Source organism: Chinchilla lanigera, unplaced genomic scaffold, assembly GCF_000276665.1.
Source record: "Chinchilla lanigera isolate Chin_1 unplaced genomic scaffold, ChiLan1.0 scaffold00044, whole genome shotgun sequence".
Taxonomy (NCBI): Eukaryota; Metazoa; Chordata; class Mammalia; order Rodentia; family Chinchillidae; genus Chinchilla; species Chinchilla lanigera.
This window is the reverse complement of record NW_004955445.1, coordinates 4990184-5011918: the sequence shown is the minus strand read 5'-3', so window position 1 is coordinate 5011918 and position 21735 is coordinate 4990184. Positions and strand designations below refer to the sequence as shown.

The window sequence follows — 21735 nt, the reverse complement described above, 5'->3', positions numbered from 1 at the left end:
CTGACTACCCAGCATCCACCTCTCTGCTTTGCTGACTACCCAGCATCCACCTCTCTGCTTTGCTGACTACCCAGCATCCACCTCTCTGCTTTGCTAACTACCCAGCATCCACCTCTCTGCTTTGCTAACTACCCAGCATCCACTTCTTCTGCTTTTGCTGGGAGAATTCCCATTTGCCCAGGGGTCCATTTCAGACCATGCATCTGGGAGATTGGGGCTGACCCTATTTCATTTCTAAGAAAGGGCTATTGTTGGCTTCAACCAATCATCAGTCCAGTTAAGGCCATGCACCATGCAGAGATTCAATTGCAGCATGACTTCAGGTTGTTTGATTTAACTCCTGTGGCTTTGCTTTTTCTACTTTCCAGGCTGTAGATTCACCCCACGCAAGGCCGCTCACCCACACTCATATGGAGGCTACAAGAAAAAAAGTTCTGCAGAGCTCTAGAGTGTGTCTGGGACAGCCTATTACCCGATGCCTGACATGTGTGGCATTTTGCCACTGAGCCTCTACTCCTGTGTGTGCCTTTGGGCCATTCTCATCTTTTAAGACAAAATTTCCAACTGTAAACTTTGATTTACTAATGAAAGGTAATAGTGCCAGGCACTCGGCTGCTCCAACAGTCCTGTGAGGAAGGAACCAATCATTGCACCCATTTTACAGACAGGGAAATCTGGCGGGGAAGTAACTTGCTGTGATCACACTAATGAGGGGTGAGAGCTTACACTGAATCAGGGAGCCTGGTTCCCACACCCAAGCATCAATAGCAGCTCTGTACAACACTGTTGTCAGTTAACCAGGCTCTGCGCCCACAAGTCTGTCCCATTCATCGAGGGATGGAATTGGCATCACCATTTTAAATAAAGCCGCTGTTGTCCCCCAGGTGGGGAGAACTGGCCCTTGTTCTGGGTGGGGTGCTATAAAAATTAGATGCTAACATGGTCCATGCCCATCCAAAAGGTCTTATGTCATGAACACATACACATAGCATATGTTTAGCATTAAAATTCCACTGGGAGAAAGGTGATTCGTGGAAAAACACCCAAGAAGGCTCCCTGGCAGGGAGCTGACCATGAGAAAGATTGGGAGGGACATCTACACTGCCCTCTTGTGCTTAGAAATGGCCAATTCTCTTCTCTTCACAGGAAGGGAGCCAGAGACCCTCAAAAATATGACAAGCGGATGACTGTACTGTATTTATAGTCACATAATAGAACTCTAACGTCTGTGTGCAGTTGTTTGTTCACTGTGTCTCCACGCTAGCCTTCGAGTCCATTGAGGGAAGACGGTCTGGGTCATGATTGCATTTCTAGCTCCTGTCAGGCACAGTGCCTGGAGTAAAACAGGTATTAACTAACTAACTAACTAACTAACTAACTACCTAGCTAACTAACTAGCTAAAAATACATGAAAGTGACCAAAAAGGGTTACCCACACACAGTCCCACCCTGCCTGCTTCCCTCCGCCTACTACTTCCGGCCTGGCCATGGAGTCCCAGTCTGAGCACCATTTGTCTTTTCATTCTCCACCCACCGCTCTCCTCTCCTTCCTTCCCCAAGTCCTCGGTCCGGTGGTGCTCTGCCAGCATTAGCCCGCTTAATATTCTTTGCTTACAACACAGAAGAAACTACAGAAACTCTAACCACGTTTTCAGAGGCAATCTCATGAGGAGAGTTGCCAGGTTGGAAATAAAGACGAGCATAGAAAAAGCCTCATTATGTTTGGATTTCCAACAGGCTAAAAAAAGATTCTTTTCTAGCCTGAGTATGTCCCAAATATTTCATATTTGGGCCATATCTTCCTACAAAAATTATGTTTTTATTTATCTGAAACGTGACTATAACTGGGTACTCTGTGGTTTATGCGGTGACCCTACCCATGAAATGCTAATATACTAGATTTGGAGCACATGTGTCACATGACTTACCTTCTGAACGGGTTTTCACCATGCTTGTGCTTTCGAGTGTGGGAGATGCGGTGTTAGGGTGATGCAAACATTGCAACAAGAACCAAAAACAATGACCGTGGCAGAGCTTTTGAATCCCCTGGGCCAGCTGCTAATGAACACTCTGGCTGCCTTGCTGAGAGGGTGGACACCGGGAAACCCTGGCAGGGAGACGAGCACTTCTGGGTATGGTAGACACATCTTAAAGCAGTGCCTCAAGTCCATCTGAGAACAGTGCCTCACCTTGGGTGCTCTTCACCCTGGACCATGGGCGTCTGTTTGAGCGTTTGACTCTGAGGCATTGTGCGGGATTAAAGTAAAAACAGACATGCAGTTTCAGCAAAGGAAAACTGGTGCTCTTGTTATTTATGACTTAAGTTTATTTCATTTTTAATGACAGCCTTTCTTGTTTTATTTTTTTAAATGAAGAAAAAACCTTTTACAGGAAGGAAAATTGAGATGAGAAACCCAGAGACCAATCAGAATTGGTAACCATTGTATTTTTTTTTTTAACAGGAATGGAAAGTAGAAAGTTTGTTTTTTTTCCCTTTTCATCCTTGAATTTGTACTGATTCCCCCTTTTTTGTTTTACATTACAACCCCTGGGGGAACTGGAAGGGGTCATCCTCACACAAATGTGCAAGGAGCATCTCTGAGAGAATTTGCTTCATCCTTTTAATCACTCATTTTCCTAGAAATAATCCTTTTAATCCTTTTAATCACTCATGTTTCCTAGACAAAGAAATAATCAAAAGACAAAAAGAAATAAACTGTCCTAAGTACAAAAACAAAAACCAACGCGCTCTGCTGAAGCGATGCATAAGAGAGAGTTTGGAAGTATTTTAATTTACATCAACATTAAAAAAAAACCCCATATGCTGTATATAACTCAAGGCAAGACCTAAAGCCATGGATCGTACAGGCAAGGGTCCCCCTCTACCTCCTCCTAGGAGTCCAGAGTCCTATCCTTTCTCCAAATATACCTTGGTGGCAGAAAGTGGGGCCAAAGATTTTGGAAATTCTAAGAACAATAACATTGAACTTGGGTGGTCCATTTATGAATAGAAAGAGTTACTGCAGATGTGAGGTTTTGTAGTGCACAAAATGAACGTTGTAATGAAACTGTGACCTGGGGCCAGAGTAGGGCAGAAGGTATGTCATACACTTCAACTCTCCAGGTCCCTTACCCATAACTCCCAGTGAGCGTTTGTAGGAGTCTATGACATACTTCACTAGCAGTTACTAAATTGTCTCCCACATACCAAAGTGGCTTACTACTTTTTAATGTTCCCTCTCCTATTGCACTATCCATCACTCCTCTTTTTCTCTCTTTACAGAACAAAATAAGCCTGCATGGAAACTGAAGGATGGCTCCATAACATTGTTTGTGCAAAAATAAATTCACCAATGAGTGCTTCCTATATGGAACTTTTATTTGCACGCTGAACCCCCAAACTGACTATCCAGTTGGGAAAGTTTGTTAATAAGTTCATCCAACTTGGTGGAAAATGGTTGACCTTTCAAACAAATTTCCAAGCATGCAGATCCAATTCAGAAATTATTTTAATGGATGGTTTCAGATACACACTGGTGTCTTCTTGGGTATTAGAAGAGTGGCATCTCCCAAGCTGACTTTATTTTGTCCTAACTTCCTCACGACATGGAGAACATGCTCTGTCTTTATTCACTGTTCTTTTTTCTCCTGCTTAGGCTTTTACGTGGGTTTAGTATAAGCTTAGTTAATACTGGGAGTGAAGGAACAGACAACACAAAGGTAAAATTGTTATCTTGGGGTTAGTGGAGTATTTCCCAAAGTGCGGGCAGCATACCACCGCCGGCCCTGAGATGGTTTTAGGTTGCATAGAAATCCAGCATTAAGTAGCATTCGGATAGTGAAAATACCTTTCCTTTTCCAATTCTCATATTTTCTGTCTAACAACGTTCCAGGGAAAAGCTCAGTTTGGTCCTTCTTAACTTTAATATTTCCACACCAACGGCCAATTGTTTTTTAAAATACAGTCAGAAAGTTTTTTAAAACGACCGTTGCGCATTGGACTCAGGGCTCAACACAAACGAGGTGGTGAGAATGTTGTCCTTTCTACTCACTATTTTGGATGGTTATCTTCCTCTTCTGAGGAACAAGTCTGGTTTTCTATATAGGATGAAATATAAAGTTTCTTTTCAAGATACATTTAAATAGAAAATGGCCAATTTCAGCAGAAAAAGCACCAAGTGATTAACAGTATATCGAACAAAAGTGATGAAGGTGGTATGCAAATGAGCAACGTTTGGGAAACACTTAGCAAGAATAATTTCAGAACCCTGGTCGACACTTGGAAGAAGCTGGTCTGAGGTATGTAACTGTGGACCCTTAAACGAATCCACAGAGATTTGTGTCACATCCCCTTTAATTCCCCTGTACCGATGGCATCCCCAGGCTCTGTCCCGCTCAAAGCAGAGCATGGTGGGCCCGGGACATCCTGGCCTGCATGGTGAAGACCAGGGTTCTGTCCCTCCTAGTAGAACGACATACAAACCTGATGTCTAAAGAACTTTCTAAAGGCGAGTCCTAGCCTGGGGCTGTCCAGGTGCTTCTTCTTGCTGCCCTTCCCCTGGCTCTCGGACATCTTCTGACCAACCTGGCCGTCACAGATGCTTTCTGCTTTGGATGCCTTCTGGGCAACAGTGGTCACAGCTTAGAGCTTTGTTGTTCAACAAAACCCATTCCTTTTCCTGTTGTCTTAAAAGGTATTAATACACTGCGACAATGAACTGCTGGACACCCTGGGAACGTTTAGGATTTTTAAGTCCTCAAAGACAATTTACTAAACAGCATTTTTTGGGGTACTGAAATTGAGACCAGGGTTTTTGTAAGGAGCTACACCCCTGGCCCCTTTTTAAAAGCATGTTTTTTTTTTTTTTTTTTTTTTTTTTAATAATTACTTACTCTTGCAGTACTGGGGACTGAACCCAGGGAGCCTGAGGTTTTTTTTTTTTTTTTTTTTTTTTTTAAATTTTTAGACAGAGTCTCAGTAAGTTGCTAAGTTAGTCAGGTTGGATTTGAACTTGTGACCCTCTTGCTTCAGCCTCCCAGAGTGCTGGGATTACAGGTGTGCACCACCCACCTGGCTATCAACAGCACATTCAAGTCAATTTCAGGTGCGTACTGATTTTCAACAGGGTGACCTTCTTAAATAATTTAGATAAACAGATTTGAAACAAGTATACCCCCAAACCAAACCAAACCAAACCAAACCAAACCAAACCAAACCAAACCCCACCCACATCACTATTTGCTAAAGATAGCAACCAGATGTTTAATAATACATAACTTAAAATATCCAAATGAAAAATAAAAAAGATACTGCATCTGAGGGGCTTCCATGCTCAGACTGATTTCCTTTGGTTCAGCATTGGAAACCTCAGGAAGCAGCATCAAGGGCGTGGACTTTGATTGATGGGTGGAGCTCTGGCAAAGGACGGTTCCAGGTGAGCCAATCTCTCCACGTCAAGACCGGAGGAGACTGGGAATGAATTAGCTCAGCTACAACCACTGCAAATGGTTATCACAAATGGGCTGATACTGTGCATGGGGTGTGCAATGTGGTTAAAAAAAATATATATACAGACTTTTCAAAGAGTAAAGATCCATAACTTCAGTAGGAAAAGATACCAGTGAGGCAAGGTATGAGAACAGGTATGACGGGTAACCTACGTTCAGAATCCTTCACCCGAGACCCAGGTTCCCCCCTTGCACAGGACAGTGAGAATTGGTCATTGAGATATATTCATTAGAGCCACTTTCAGTTAGGTTGTGGCAGGGGCTTGGGGCACACCAGCTGGGGAGAATGACCGCAGCCGGTCACTTGGGGAGTCACACACCACACCCACATCCCCCACTGTTTACACTCTGCTGTGCTGACTGTGTGCCTTCAAACAATGCAAAACACAGAATCCAAAGAGAAACATTTTGACCCAATCATTCACTGAACTTGACCCTAGCTGCCTTGTAGTAGATGAAGCATTTTAAGGACAATGCATACAGATACCTTGGAAATAGATTTTTCAGTGGAGAAGAAAATTCTAGAGCAAGCAATCGATCCACTACAAATGGACTCACAGCAGCAAATCTAACTTGCACAGGAAAATAGGAATGGGCAATACCTACATTTGAACAGAACCCTGCGGTTTATAAGATGTTTTCACACCTTCATTCAATCCTAGGGTCTATGGGAGAGAAGTTTTAAGGTCTCAGTCTTGTGAGTGTGGAGACCGTGTGTTCATAAAGTTGAGAATCACATTATCAAGTCACGGAACTGGAGCACCAACACAGGTCTTCAGAAACAAAATTCAGGACTTCTTTTTTTCACAGCTCAGCCCCTTCAAGTATAAGTAGCAGATGTTTGGGGCTGGCTCAGCCACTCAGCTGATCCCAGTGTATTGCAAAGCACTTTCAGTTATCGAAAGAATGCAAGACACTGTCACCAAACTAAACTGCTCTCAGGTATTCTGGGAAATTTCAACCATGGGCCCTACTAAGGTCACTGGTCCTGTCAAGTGTAAAGGGAAAACATCTTCAAGAATGAAGTTGTTCCAAGCTCAACTTCTTCTGAGGGGAACTGGCTGAGTTGCCAGGAAGACAGTGAAGAATCCAGGAGGGTGTCTGACTGCTCTGTGCAGCCCTCCATTGGGCAGATAGCTCATGGCAGCCATTTTATTTCAGAATTACTTTTGCAGCATAGATTTTTTCCCCTTCAAATTACACGAAAGCAAAGAAGATTTATTTTTCTTTTTCTGTGGTACTGGGGGTTGAACCCAGGGCCTCAGACTGAGTTATATCCCTAGTCCTTTTCATTTTTTACATTTTGAGACAGGGTCTCGTCAAGTTGCCCAGGCTGGCTTCATACTTGTAATATTATCTTTGTTTCCTAAGTAGTGGGAATTAAAACCATAGTAGCTTCTTTTTACTTTAAGGGGAGTCAGTTTTATTAAGCTTGCCTGTAGGTTTCTCTACAGGCAACTTAAAAGACTAACATGATGATATAATTATCAATATTCTGTTCTTATTTTATATAAGAAATTGATTATTCTGACATTAGTTAGAAAGAGTTTGGCATAGCTTTTAAGCTTCTACTTAAGTTTTCACTGAAATACCATTACCTAAGGGGCTGGGGATATAGCTCAGGGGCATAAGTGCCTGCCTGGCAAGCGCAAGGTTGTGAGTTCGATCCCCAGTACCGCAAAAAAAAAAAAAAAAAAATACCATTACCTAGATGAAATACTTTAAAGACAATCCAAGAGCAGTATTAAATTGCTAATATTATATGTGCATGTATATATACAACATATGTATATATGTGTGATACACACATATGTACATATGATACATGCATTATTCCGGAAGCAAACAAGCAGACAGATTTGAATCCAATTCTATGCCCAAACATACATACACACACTGGTACATAGGCAATTCACACCACCTACCGTGTCTTCTGGATCTTTCTTTGTTTCAGCTTTGTTAGGTGAAACCTTAAAAGTTTGAGAAAACCAAGTATTAAAAGCTATAGCTTTTTAAAGTGATCTTTATTTCACAGACATACAATTCTTGAGGGGGTCCAGTTTATCATACTAACAAAGAAGGAAATGAGTACTTTCAGTTTAGTAGAAGTCCAAGGACTTCTGGGTAACAAAAGTTAACAAAATTAGTATTTTATAATGAAACACATCAGATCTTATATATTCACCAAAAGTTTGACCACATTCAAAATTCTCCTCTGGAAGGTCACAGACTTTTTCTGAGTTCTACCATTGTTCTGAGCATGTGGCAACCCTCCGATGTTTGTGGCACCTTCTGTTGGCTTTTTTCATTATATCTTTTGGAGTTAGTCTTGATGTTTGCGTATAGGTCTGACATATTGGGAGCTGGTTAATTATGTATTCATTTATTCATTCATTCACTCAGCTCTCTTTTGAGTTTTGTCATGTGTGTGCTTATGGGCTCTCCCTTGGAAGGCCAGAGATGAACAAGAAATCCAAAGACGTAGTCTCTACCCCCTCCAATGAAAGTGGTAGATGGAACAAGATTGAAAGTGATTTCTACAATGTTTTATTTGCCATTTGGATGGCAAAGTTGCTTTGTTAGGTCAACAACTCAAGGTTGTATTTCCCAGTTACTTATGATGGATGACCATGAGACATTTAACCGCAAAGGAATTCCACTACCATACACCGCCATGTTGCCTGGTTTGGGAGCCCCTGATCCTGTCATGGCTCCCAACACTGAGTGTTCTCGCCAAAAGCCTGATGAACTCAGTTCCCCAGGAGCCACATCCTGTCCCTGTCCTTTGAGAATCCACTGGCACTCTGATAGTAACCCAGTGCAACAACCTTCAAATATATGTCTTAAAATCAGCACCACTTTCCGACAGTGGTACTGGGGAGAAAGAGAGGGAACTACTTACCAGAGTTTTGAAGAAGCTCATGATGGAGGTGTTGCTCTCCGCTGTCTCTGTTGTCGGGGGGCCCTCCTCTGCAATCTCCAGCTCTTCTGGGTCCCCAGGGACAGAGCAGGGCAAGGCTTCAATTGCTTGTCCTTCTGCCTCCTGGCTGTCACCTATATCCTAGGAGCAAGACAGGGTTTTCACAGGTGCAACTTGTTGAGTGTGGACTCTCAAAGTCCTGTTTCTGCTTCACACCCCTTTCTTTCTCACCCCCTAATTCCAACCATACTTCTCCTGCCCACGGGCCTGAAGAACAATGAGGCGCCTATGAGGCCCTCTTCCTCCCCTCCCCGCTCTTTCTGACATGTTCAGCATTTGCAGTCGGTTGGAGGGACATTGTTCCGAGCCAGAGGGTGATAAACACAGCAGTCCTCGGCGCCTTCCAGACAAAACCCCTTTTCTCCCAACTCTGCAAAGAGGGTGTAGAGGACGCCGATATTTTCTGCCTTTGTGGCCTCCTTGTGTGATGATTTGTACATCATCACGAAGACGGCTGTATAGGATTTCCCACAACCCGCACAAAAGTGAATCACATCAACCGCAAAGAAAAAGTGCTGGTGATTTACAACAGCCATTCTGCTTTGGGATCCGGAGTTTTGGGGGCCAGTGATGTGATGGGGGAGGTTTTCTGCTCTGACTCGCCCAGGAGGGCAGGGCGCGGGCTGGATCGTCTTCCTCGTCCCGTCTTTACGCCCATGGCTCTGGGCCAACGCTCTGTGGTCTGTCTCCCTCCTGGCAGCTGTGGCCCATTGCCCGGACTGCTTGCCTTCTGAAATCCTCAAACCGCGCTTTACCCATCAGACCCCTCTTCTACTCCTTACTGCCCCTAGTGGCCGCCCCAGGCCTTGCAGCCAGGCCCGAACCCTACACAGGCTCCCCTGTGTCTTCAAAGTGTACAGCAAGGCAGGTCTCCCCCTCTACCCACTCTCTCTCCTCTCCACTTATCTATCCGGGTTCCTCCAGAGTTTCTCAAACATTTCTTAAGCTATTTCCACCTTCGGGCTCTCTGTCTGGCACATTCTGTTGCTCTGTGTGCCCGCTGGTGATTTCCACCCACCTTTCAAGTCTTGAGTGTCTGCTTTTCTGAGAGCAAATCTCTAAACATCCATGGAGAGCTGTCTTCTGCCACAGTCCCCTCCCTTTCCTGCCTTCCCCAGCACAGCATCTGTGCTGCCTTGACTGATGTCAGCCTGTCCCCACGCCCCTGTGATTGCAGACGCCAGAGGCACGGCTCATATCGGCTCTTACATAAAAAAAAGAACAGAATCATCTCTCCCCCGCTATGAGCTGTGCCATGCCATTCTGTGCGTCTACTGTGCGTTTTTGGCACCATCCAGCTATGACACTGTTTAGGGTCCGATATCATGATCGATGGGCATTTATAGTGTTCATACTTCTACATCTAGGATGCTGTCAGCAATGTTCATATGGGCATCCCACGCTTTTATTTTTAATCTTTCATATGCATCTCTATTTTCTTTGGACAAACTACCAAAAGTGATATTTCTGGGTCAAGTGTTTAAAACTTGATAAATTTTCTTGCAAAGCATGGAAGATCTCACTGGGCAGACTTCCTGCAGTTATCTCTGGGTTTCAACATGTGTCTGGTGCATCGGCAGGGCTGGCAGGTGAGACCTCAGCTATGTCCAGGGCAGGAGGAGCAGCCTGGGGACCGTGGTTTGACACCAGGGAACTTGCTCTGCCAGGGGGTGGGGTGAGCGAGCCCAACCCGACCTTCACCTCCTGGCCTGAGGGTCCTTCCCCTCCCCACCTCCCAGCTCCTTCACCCCTGCGAAGTCTTCTCCTTTATCCCAAGGCCCTCTTGTCTGACTTCTTGGGCGTCTCCCCACCTCCAGGGCTGCCAGTTCCCTGACTTGGATGAAAACGGAAGGAAACCTTTGCGTTTCTGTACAGGGATTCTTAACAATGCCCAGTGTGAAGGGCTCACAGAAGATGTGGCATTTCTGTCTGTTTTTGCTACTTCCTTCCATAATGGAGAGTAGAATATGGTAGCATTGCCTACAGGCACCCCGACCTCTGGAGACTGTAGTTTCCGGAAATCATGTGTAAACAGATACAGGGAGACTATCCCAACTGCTATAATGACTGTTTACCAACAGTGAGATGTGCTCTTTTCTAAGACAGTGTAAGTTGAACAAGTTTGTTAAATCTTCATATATCATTTTATATATATATATATATATATTTTTTTTTTTTTGTCTTTTTGAGACAGAGTCTTGCTACACAGTTCAGGCTGGCCTCAAGCTCACTTTGTAGCCCAGGCTGATCTCAAACTCACAATGATCCTCCTGCCTCAGCCTCCCGAGTGCTGGTATTATAGGCGTGAACCACCACGCCTGGGCTCGATTATTTATTATGAAATAATATACACCATCCAATATTCTACAACTTGTACACTGCCATGCAAATAAGTGGAGTAAACATGGGTCATTTCATCTCTTTTTGTTGTTGTTTTTTGTTTTTTTTCTGGTACTGGGAATCGAACTCATGATGTTGCACTTGCCAGGCAGGCGCTGTGCCACTGAGCTAAATCCCCAGCCCTGGGTCATTTCATCTTGACAACAATTTCATGAGGCAAAATTTATAATGTACAATTTTTAAACACTGAATGAGAGGTTGGGTTACTTGTCTAAGTTCACACAGCTAGAGAGGGAGAAATCTGGAGATTCCACCTCCAGCCTGCCGGAGCTGAGCATCTTAAATGTTCCAGACCATTTGGCCACGAGGGTCAGCTCATGTAACATAAGTGGTGAATTACACGCAGGTGTTGGGAAACAAATATCTTTATGAAGAGTCTGTATAAATATATGCAAAATTCATAAATTCCCTGTAGATTTCTTGTGAAGAAGTACCGGATTCAGAATCTGTCTAAACCACATCATCTTTCTTTCTTTCTTTTTTTTTTTTTGGCTTTTTGAGACAGGGTCTCACTATGCAGTTCAGGCTGGTCTTGAGCTCACTTTGTAGCCCAGGCTGGTCTCGAACTTGCAGTGATCTTCCTGCCTCAGCCTCCTGAGTGCTAGGATTATAGGCGTGCGCCACCACGCCCGGTTCGCCCTTATTTCTTCAACAATGTTCTTTATATCAGTAGAATCTCAGAGTTGTCAGGTGCCTTTGTCAATCTGTCATCTCATTTGATCTTTGTGGAGATGTTGAAAAGCATTTTACAGACGAAACTGAGGCCCAAACAGTGTTCGGCTCGCGTCCAAGGCCACACAGTCAGCGAGTGTAGCCAGTAACTGTTGTGCTCGTCTGTCTGCTTCTCTGCATTCTCCTGACCGAAGGACTCTGCTCGCCCCTGGAGAAGTCCTTCCTTCCCTCCAGTCCTGTTTCTTTTCTGATCTTTTTTTCCTTCATTTTCCTGCAGTCACTCAGTTGTAGCCTCAACGGCCTTGCAGTTCTCTGAATGCGCCCAACAGGCTCCTGCCTTTTTAAGCCTGTACATCTGCCTCCCAGAAAAGCGCCACCTTATGACCTTCGAGCCATGGAGACTGTCATTTTTCAAGGTCTTTCTTTACCATCTGAATTGCGGTAACTCCGTCCTAGGACGGCCTTTTGCTGCTGATGGCACTTTTTCCTCTTTTCTTGGCGTATTTCACTTTTGATGGGTTGCCAGTTCCCCTCTTCTTGGGGATGTGTGGCAGTGTCTGGGCATGGTTCTGGCTGTCACCACGGGAGGGTGCAGCTGGCTTCTAGGGGGTGGAGACCGGGGACGCCCCTCAGCGCCCTCTAGTGCACGGGGCAAAGACATCTCCACGGGAAATAGGGGCACTGAGCCCGATCCACCTGTAGAAACCTCACTTAGCCGTTTCGGGTTTTGCGCCTCTTCTTTCCCTAGAATATAAACAAGTGAAGGCAAGAACTTTTGTTCTTCTTCTTCTTCGTACTTCTTTTGCACTCAGATGTGTGCAAGTAGAAGATGAATGAATGATAAATGACTTGATCCACGTGAGACCAGCAATTATCAGTTATTACCAGCATGCCTCCAAATATCTCTCCTCTGCTCTGCTCTGCTCTGCTCTGCTCTCCTCTCCTCTCCTCCCTTCCTCTCCCCTCCCCTCCCCCTCCCTCCCCCCTCCCGTTCCCATTTCCTTCCCTTTTCTTCAAGGGCCCCAGTGATGGATTCTAGTCTGCCTGCAGTTACACAGTTCATTGATTTTCCTGTCTTTGTTTCTTTTTAAAAAAAATCTTCCCCTGGTGGATAGTTCCTGTTTTCTTTAAATTCTCTAATCTTTTTTCCTGGATTATTGAAAATGCTCTTAATCTTGTTCAATGGACTTTTACCCCATACATTATAGTTTTTAATCTTTAGAAGTTTAATTTGGACTTTAAAAAACATACCTCCTATGTTCCTACTCAAGTTTTTATACACATGGAGTAATTTATATGAATTTTTAAATGTCTTTTCCTGTTTTGTGGGGGTTGAGATAGGGTCTCACTACATATTTCAGGCTGGTCCTCAACTCACTATGTAACCTAGGCTGGCCTTGAACTCACAGTGGTCCTCCTGTCTCAGCCTCCCAAGTGCTGGGATTACAGTGATGTGCCACCACACCTGGCCTTCATAAATATTCTTGAGCTTTGTTCTGGATGTAATCTAAGGTACTTGGAAACAGTCTGCTCTCTTCAGTTCTTGCCTGTAAGATATGTTTGTTTTAAAAGGACCGTAACGAAATTGAGTCCAGAGGAATTTTTCCCCACTTGTGAGGGAAGACCCTCCTGAGTCCTCTACCTGCTGCCTTGTGAGTCCTGAGACTTTCTGGTCTTAGGCAAGACACATTGCCTAACCCTGCACAAGTACAGTACTTCAATTTCCCCACGGCTGTGCTTGGGCCAGGTGTGAATGTGCTGGTCACGGCTCTGCCCAGCCTTCCGTGGGCCTCCGCAGGTTTCTCTCTTCCTCTCTCTCCTCAAATGCTTTGCCCCGTGGTCCTGCGACCTTCCTGTCAGGGACTCCGCTGGACCAGGCTCACTTCCTGCTCCCCAGATGGCCTGGAGCCTTTCTCAAGGCAGGGCGGGGGACAAGCCCCGGGCTCGCGGCTGCCTTCCATGCCCCGAGATCATGTGTCTTTGCTGCCTGGCAGCCAGTGTCTTGAAAGCTGTGGTTGGGTCTGTTTGCCTGGGTGCCCTGCGTTTCGGGGTCGCCATATTTCATCCAGGCTTCTGTCTGTTTCATCCAGGAGAGTGAGGCCAGCGCCTGCCACTCTAGCCTGACCCAAAGCTTTAATAACAGACCAGCATCGGTCCATCTGTCCTGGCGGGAGGTGGAAAGATCTTTGAACACTATCATTTTGGAATGGCAGTGTGGACTAAATCAGGACATAAAAGACTTAGCTCGTGAAATTTGAAATTAGTAAGTGTATTTGAAACACCATCCTCCAAAACTAATGGCACCCCTTGTCTTAGGGGTGCAGCAGGCCTTCCCGTAGTAACTAGGGGTGCTGATCATGAACATCGTTTCTAAATGAGCGTCTATGGTCTTTTCTTGTTTTAACATGAACTGGTGCTCAGTGAAGTCTTTTTGGAATGGGGTTAACCCCACGGCTCCTACTGCTGTTAGTTTTCACGATTCTCTCTCATTAGTACCCATCATACTGAGCTGTAGCTGTGGGTTTAGTGGTCAGCACTATGTGCTCCGCTAGAAGCCCCTGGAGGGCGGGCACCGTGTCTGATCCTTCCCAGTATGACCAAGACCAGGTCCCTGATAAAATCCAGTGCACAGGTGGGCTCTGTTCATCACTCACCTCCACTTCCTGGGAGTTAAGGGAACCTGGCCGGGGTCTCGGCCTCTCTGTGACCAGGTCTCCTTATCTCACGTGGGCTTGATAATAAATTCTACCGCATTTAATGTGTCCTGTTATTTAATGAGAAATCATGTAAAATTCCATAGTAGCACAATGCCCCATACAGAAGTGTTCCCTGTCAGCTAAAATGAAAACTGTATGCAACTCGCAGAGTTCTGGACACAAAGCAGATTTGTGGGAAATATTTGCTGGAAGGACGGATGAACGGTAAGAAGGTAAGTGGATGGTAAGGTGCTTATTCCTTTGTATACCATGCTCTCTGCCCTCACTCCTATCACTTCTCTTCCTGTGCCAGCTCATTTCTAGGCCACTCATTCTTCAGGTGTGGCTGTCCTCTGACTCCTTAGACGTCTTTCTGGGCCACGCCACCCATCGCAATCCATCTCCTTTGAGTTCCTAAACCACAGTCCTCTTTGGCACCCACTTGCCATTAGCTATGTCCTCAGCCCGGCCCAGTGCTAGAGCCCAGGTTGGAAGAGTTTGCATTAAAAATAAGGCTCTGGTGGAATGATTAAAAAATACACACAGCATATTTTGGTGAATATGTTTAAAGTCATAAAAATGTGTGTATTCCACAAGGTTTTCATTCAGCCCCAAGACTCATTTGAAATGAAGATGTCTTTCTTGTGAAAGGCCTCCTGAGGAGCTGGCGCTTCATGAAACTGCAAGCAAATAAGAGCCATAGCCTGAGCAGTCTTGTTAGGTTTTCTTGTTAATTCCCAGCAGAGGTGTTTTGCTTTGGAAGAGAGGTACTTTTACAAAAAAGGTACTAATATTAGTTAAACTTTTATAATTCCAAGGCTTAATTAGGGTCCAAGATGTTAAGATGCTTGGTAGAAGGACGGTTGGGAATTCTGATATAACTGTAGCAAGCTAATTTTATTTGGGGTGCTCTGTGAACCCCCGCTTGAGGTTTTTATTTCAATGTGTGCTATGGAATGGAAGTTTGGATCCTCTGCAATTTCACATGCTGCAATCCTAGCCCTTAAGGTGATGGTATTAGAAAATGGAGTTTTTGGAACATGACTTAGGTCAAAGATCGGAGCCCTCATGTGTAGAATTATACTAGAGATGCCACAGAGGTTTCTGGTTCTTTCTCTGCCACCCAAGGACCCTACAATAAGTCAGCAGTCTGTAACTCAAAAGAGTGGCCTACCTTGAACCCCACCACGCCGGCACCCAGAGCTGTCTTCAAACACCCAGAATGCAAAGAGATCAGCTTCTGTTCTTTACAAGCTCTGCTACTTTAATGCCAACCTGGGCTAAGACAGTGCGCATGAAAAAATTATTTCTTGCTTCAAACCTCCTGATCTTATGGACGTCATTGTGTAGATGAAACCAAGCATAGAATAAATTTTAGATAAAAATACTACGTGAATAATTGAACAGGCATTTTGAAGATAAGCCAGTAAGAAAGTGGAACAGGAAATCAATCTAAAGTGAGAAATTCCCCACTGGTTAAGGTGTCACCTAGGAACAGCACCTTATTTCTGTCCATTCATTTGCGCATCTTCATTCAGTAACCGTGTGGCGTAGTCGGACTCTGCCTGTGCGATGCGGAGATCACGCGGGGTTGGCATAGGCTCTGGAGCCAGCTGGCCAGTCTCACCCCCTGCCCTAGCGCTCGTATCTGTGCAGTTGTGGCATGTTCCCTAACACCTGTGTCCCGGTTTGCTCATTTGTCAAAGTGGGGTAATGAGTAACACCTGCCTCTTGCGGGCGTTGAGGAGTCAATGGGATTACACACATCAAGGATTTAGAATGATGTGCAGCGCACAGTAAGCACCCTAGAGATGTTAGCTATTATTAGGATTTTAGTTGTGGTGAACCCTGTGTGATTTCGAAGGATGAATCACACCCGTCCGTCTCTCCTAGGGGTTTTTGCCGTCTTATAGTTGATCAAGGCCAGTGGTGAGGGAGGGATACCAGGATAAGAAAGAGTAAATGCCACTAGCCTCCTGGTCCCAGCCTGGCTGGACATTACAATCAGCCGGGAAGGTTCTAAAAGGGCCCAGACCTGCCGAACTGAGCCAGAATTTCTGTAGGTAAGGCTCAAGGGCCACCATTTCTAGAGCTCTCCAGGGAATTCCGGTGTGCACCAGGGTCCAGAGTGACTGGACTGGAAGGAGGAGCGGAGGCCGGAGGGAGAGGCATCGATTGACCCGGGCAGCGGCGCAGCTCCTGGCGGCTGTGCAGAGGTGGGAGGGCGCTGTGATGAGAGGGTGGGCGAGCGCGGGTGGGGAGGTTTGGGAGCAGGCTCTTCAGTTCAGCTGCGGTGTAGGGGACGAGAAAGGTTAGAAAAATCATCTGGAGCCAGGCTGAAGATGTGCTGAACGTCAGCTTGAGAAGGTGTCTGGGCCCCGGGGGCTCCACTGGGCCGACGCGCGAGTGCAGTCCAGGCCCAGGGCACTGACAGCGGCGGATGGTGGAGAGGGCTCCACCTGGCAGGGAGAGAGGTGCCACGTGGGTGCCCAGGGGCCAGAAAAGACGCGCAGCCCGGGGGACCCGAGGGCACCTGCGAGGTCAGAAGAGGAGAGCCGAGGCCCTCGTCCTTGCTGGGCCCACACACCCGAGGGCAGAGGAGAAGCGCAGAAGAGCAAATCCGAGGGCCTCCGCCCAGGAGTCGAGTCAGGTCGTGGTTCTGGAAGGAACTGGGATGCGTGTGTTAAAGGACATGAGACTGACATTTTAAGATCAGCCTGGGCTGGGCTTTGTGTCAGTGCAAGTCTGGGGATCTGCGGGGGGCGTCAGCAAGGATCAGGGAAGGAGCTGCTTATCAAATATCTCACTCTGTGGTGGAGGCACTGAGGGTTCTGACCCTGCCGTGGTGCTCAGGGAGCGAACATTCTAGCGAGACAGAAAGCCCAACCCAGACCAAAATACAGATCCACCAACAAAACCAGTGCATGACCAGCCAGTGGGGGCCGCCAAGGAGAAAGAAGGGAGTGGGCGTGGAGGGGAGTTGGGTGCGGGGTGCTTTGGGCAGTCCGTGGAGTTCTTTAAGAGCTGCGTCTGTGCTCAGAGCTACTCTGGCCACAGCTCATAGGCTCCCCAGTGCTCACCACTCAGAATGGAAGTGCTCGTGTGGCAGGACCTCTCAGACCAGAGGAGACACAGGGGCCCCCGGGTTTCTGCCTGGTGCTGTTCCCTCTCCTCCTGTCCCCTCTACAGATGCCCCCTTCCCAGCTGCACCTGTGGCTCATGCCCTGGACGTCAGCCTGGGATGGATACAACTTTGCTTTGCCTGGAGCTCTTCCTAAGGGAGAGTTTTATTCTTCAAATGGCAACTCTCAGCTTGAATTTGAGCGCTTACTTTGAATTTTTTTTCTTCTTCTTAGATTGTCATGAAAAAGGAACCTAAAAGTTCTGCTTATGACATCTGATTGAGCACACAGGTCTTTTCTCTTATCCCTCTCACAAAAGCCAGTGGAAAAAACCTCAGAAATTAGAGAGGAAACAAACATAACAGGCCTCTGAAAGGTATAGAGAAGGGAGACCAGCTAGGAAACCAGGGAACAGCACAGCAGTGATTTCCCTTGACCTCATATATCCCAGATTTAGAGTCAAAAACACCAAAGGAGGTAGTAAAAGAAAAAGTCTTCCTCCAAAGCTTGGTCTTGCTAACCAAAGGAACGAGTCAGTCTAGCAAGATAGAACTTTTAGATACATACAGCAATTAAAGAGAATAGAGAACTCAGAAATAGATGCACTCAAGTATGTCAATTGCTTTTTCATAGAGATATATAAAAGCAATGAGGAAAGGGTCTTTTCAACAAGTGGTTTAAAGAGATTTGACATCTACAGAGGAAAAAAGAACCTCTGTCTCATACCTTACACAAGAATTAAATTAAAACAGATCTTGGACTTGAATATACAATATAAATATAAAACTGTTAGGGAAGAAGAGAACATTTCTGGAGTTTATGTTTAGGCAAATAATTCCTAGATATTTGATGCTAATAGCAGAATTCATAGGAGGGAAAAGTGATAGGTTGAACTTCAACAAAATTAAACAATTTTCCTCTGTGAAGTACCTGATAAAAGGATGGAAGGATTGCCAAGGTATGGGAAAAATGTTTGCAAACCATGTCATCTAAGAAAGGACTAGTATGTCAGATACATAAAGAACTCTTAAAATTCAGCAGCAAAAGAACTCTTTACCACTACCACTACAAAAAAAAAAAAAAATGGAGCAAAAGACAAAAATCCAATTAGAAAACAGTATAAAGAGACATTTCACTGTGGGGGATACATGCAGAACGCAAGTAAGCATACAGAAGATTTCACTTTCATAATTTGTTAAAGCACTGCAAAGTAAAACCTCAATGTGATATCACTGCTTACCGCTCAGAATGGTTAAAATGAAAATAGTGACAAGATCAAATGCTGACAAGGATGCAGAAAAACCAGATCATTCATACATTACTTGTGGAAATGTAAAATGTATGTATACTAGCTCCAAATCGGGGACAGCGAAATGCTTTTCATTGGAGGAGAGGTTAAGCAAACTGATACAGGCATAGCATGGAATACCGTAACTCAGCAACAAAACAGGAGAGGAAGGAAAGATAGCTATTGATGTGCTCAGTGATTTGGATGAATCTCCAGACAGTCTTGACGGGGGGAAAAGCCTATCAAAGAGAGTTCATACTCTCTGATTCTGTTTATGTAGCATTCTTTTTTTTTTTTTTTTTTTTTGGTACTGGGAATTGAACTCAGGACCTTGCACTTGCCAGGCAGATGCTTATGCTACTGAGCTATATCCCCAGCCCTTATGTAGCATTCTTCAAATAGTAAAGCTATGGGAAGGGAGGACAGAATTACTAGTGGTTGCTAGGAGTTGAGAGAAGGGTAGAGGTGGAGATGGAGTGGCTTTGCGTATAAAAAGTCCCCATGCAGTGCCCTTGTGGTGATGGAAATGTCAATTTGATTGTATCATTGTCACTGCCTGGGTTGTCATAGTACACTGTGGTTTTACAAGATGTTACCATTGGGTGACACCGGATGAAGAAATTTCTCTGCATTATTTCTTACAACTGTCTATGAATGTACAATAATTTCATGATTAAAAAGCTAAAAAAAATGATGTTTACACACGTGGGTCCAATTTATTTCACTTATGAGTATGGTCTCTAGTTGCATCCATTTACCTACAAAAGCCTCAAGTTTATCTTTTCTTATAGCTGAGTAATACTCCATTGTATAAAAATACCACATCTTTTTTATCCATTCCTCAGTAGGAACCTGAAAGAATAGGTAAAGCTCAAAACGTACAATAGATGATAGGACAGGGAAAGAAACTGCTCAAAGGAAGGAACGACTGGGATGAGGGAAAGAAGAAAAAAGAAGGAAGGCAGGCAAAATATAAATGTATATATGAATAGCTGTGATAACTGTATTGCTGATGTCTGATGGTATATTGAAAGGAACAGTTGATGCTTAAAATTTTTTTATGTTCTGAACAATTTTGCATGCTTATATCTGGTAATCTGAGCAACTGATTTGAAGGTAATCAAATAGACAATGGAATTACCATGGTGAATTCTTACCATTTTGTCTAGTGAAACTCTGTGTTATCTCTAATGTTTTATCTAATAATTATTTTCTTATTCTCTTTAATGGTTGGAACAATCTTCCATTCTTACATCTGGTAATCTGAGCAACATAGTTGAGGATAGCAATATGTAGTATAAACCACTGTTTATTCGTATTATTTTGTCTTGAAACCCTGTATCACTTTAAATGTTCCTGCTTTGGTTTGTTTATGTTTGTGATACTGGTATGCTGCTGTTGTTCTTTCTTTTGTTTTGTTTTGTTTGTTTGTTTCTCATTTACTACTCTCTTTAAAATAAAATTAAAAAAGCTAAAAATATTATAGGATATGGTGCTGGACAGTAATAATGAGGAACCACTCCAGAAGTCTAACAACTCTGAAACAGTTAAATTAGCATGTGGGGTTAATATGTAAAATTAACCTACAGCTACGTGACAGAATGTTTTGTAGTTGGGCATTAGCTGAGGAATATAATGAGAATGAAAATATCTATGACAATAATAAAAAAAAGAAAGTCAAACTATATGTGTTAGGCTCAATACTAAGCTAGTTAGAAAGATCCAGCTTGGTTCTTCAGGATCACATTAAGAATGCAGTTTGTGGGGCTGGGGATTTAGCTCAGTGGCACAGCGCCTGCCGGGCAAGTGCAAGGTCTTGAGTTCGATTCCTGGTACCGGAGAAAAAAACCAAAAATAAAAAAAAGCAGCAGTTTGTAATTCCAGTTTTACTGAAGAATGAATTGATGCATGAAGAGAGTAAATGCTTGCCCAAAGCTACAGAGTAGAGCTGGGATTGGACCCCAGGCCCACATGATTTTAGAGACAACAATCTTATGCGTGCCACCACACCTTGACTTGCTCATATCCTTTCAGGAGTCAGCCAAACATCTCTTCACCACGGCCTTTTATTTTAAGGCTCCTTCTCTCCATCTCTCTTTCCTACTCCCATATTTCCCTGAAAGTAAGACCAGGCCTTATATTAATTTTTGCTCCCAAAGGTATGGTAGGGCTTATTTTCAGAGGATGTCTTACTAAAAGATTCACGCACAACAATCTACATTGATTCCTGTACGAAAATCTACATTTATTTGAATATAGTCACATCATCTCCTTCTGGAACATCATCGTAACTCTCCAACTCTGGCTTCAATTTCTTGCGACTCTTGTTTCCTGTAGAACCATGGGTCCCAATCTCTCGTGTCCAGCAATAGAGCTCTCCTTACATGAGCGCTTCTTGTCCATGGTGACTGCTCCTAGTGTGTCTGCCAAGCGGCTCTCAGCGATTTTATCCCATGAACTCTTTGCTAAGTCACAGCCTCTTGCAGGTGGGGCTTCACAGAGTTTCCACTAAATCAAGTGTTCACTGAAGACTTACGAGGCAGGAGGAGTTACAAAAATGATGAGAGCTGACCAAAAGCGATGGAATATTGCAGGCACCAAAATCCAGAAAACGTGTCTTTATTTCACGCGAGTGCATGAAGGACGGTACGCCCGTTACAGCGCACCACTGCCTAGTTACGCAGATTCACATCAGACGCAACCACGTCTGCTCGTTACTAAGTGCGCACATTACTCATGCGCGGTACCTGTCCTCGGATTGGTCATTCGGCAATAAGTCTCCAGTTCATCTGTTTACGTAGGCATTTACCTCTCGTCCGAAGGCGCTTGCTTGAGTACTTACAAATAGTTGGTTTTAATTTATATTATAATTTAGTTACATGTTCATGCCAATACTCTTTTCATTTATACTTATCTATATGATTATTTTATAATTCAGTACATTCATCATGTGTTGGAATGGACGTACTAAATGCATCCCTCTGGCTGTCAGACTTAACTGGGGTTTATTTGGGGGACAGAGCTTATATTAGGAGCATCCTTAAAAATCATGTGAGGGCTTATTTTTTG

General features: G+C 44.5%; 1 protein-coding gene across 3 annotated transcripts in view; it reads right to left on the bottom strand.

Annotated features, from left to right (window-relative positions):
* The window catches only part of Bcas1 (breast carcinoma amplified sequence 1), a 98281-nt gene that overhangs the window by 38007 nt on the left and 38539 nt on the right, over nt 1-21735 (bottom strand). Inside the window, exons 5-7 of one of the 3 annotated variants that reach the window (XM_013518334.1) lie at nt 8411-8569; nt 7434-7478; nt 4484-4621 (exon numbers count right to left, since the gene is read on the bottom strand). In XM_013518334.1, coding sequence (XP_013373788.1) covers nt 4484-4621; nt 7434-7478; nt 8411-8569 — 342 coding nt within the window. The remainder of the gene's footprint in view (nt 1-4483; nt 4622-7433; nt 7479-8410; nt 8570-21735) is intronic. The other 2 variants (XM_013518335.1, XM_005392286.2) reach the window with 2 other exon arrangements.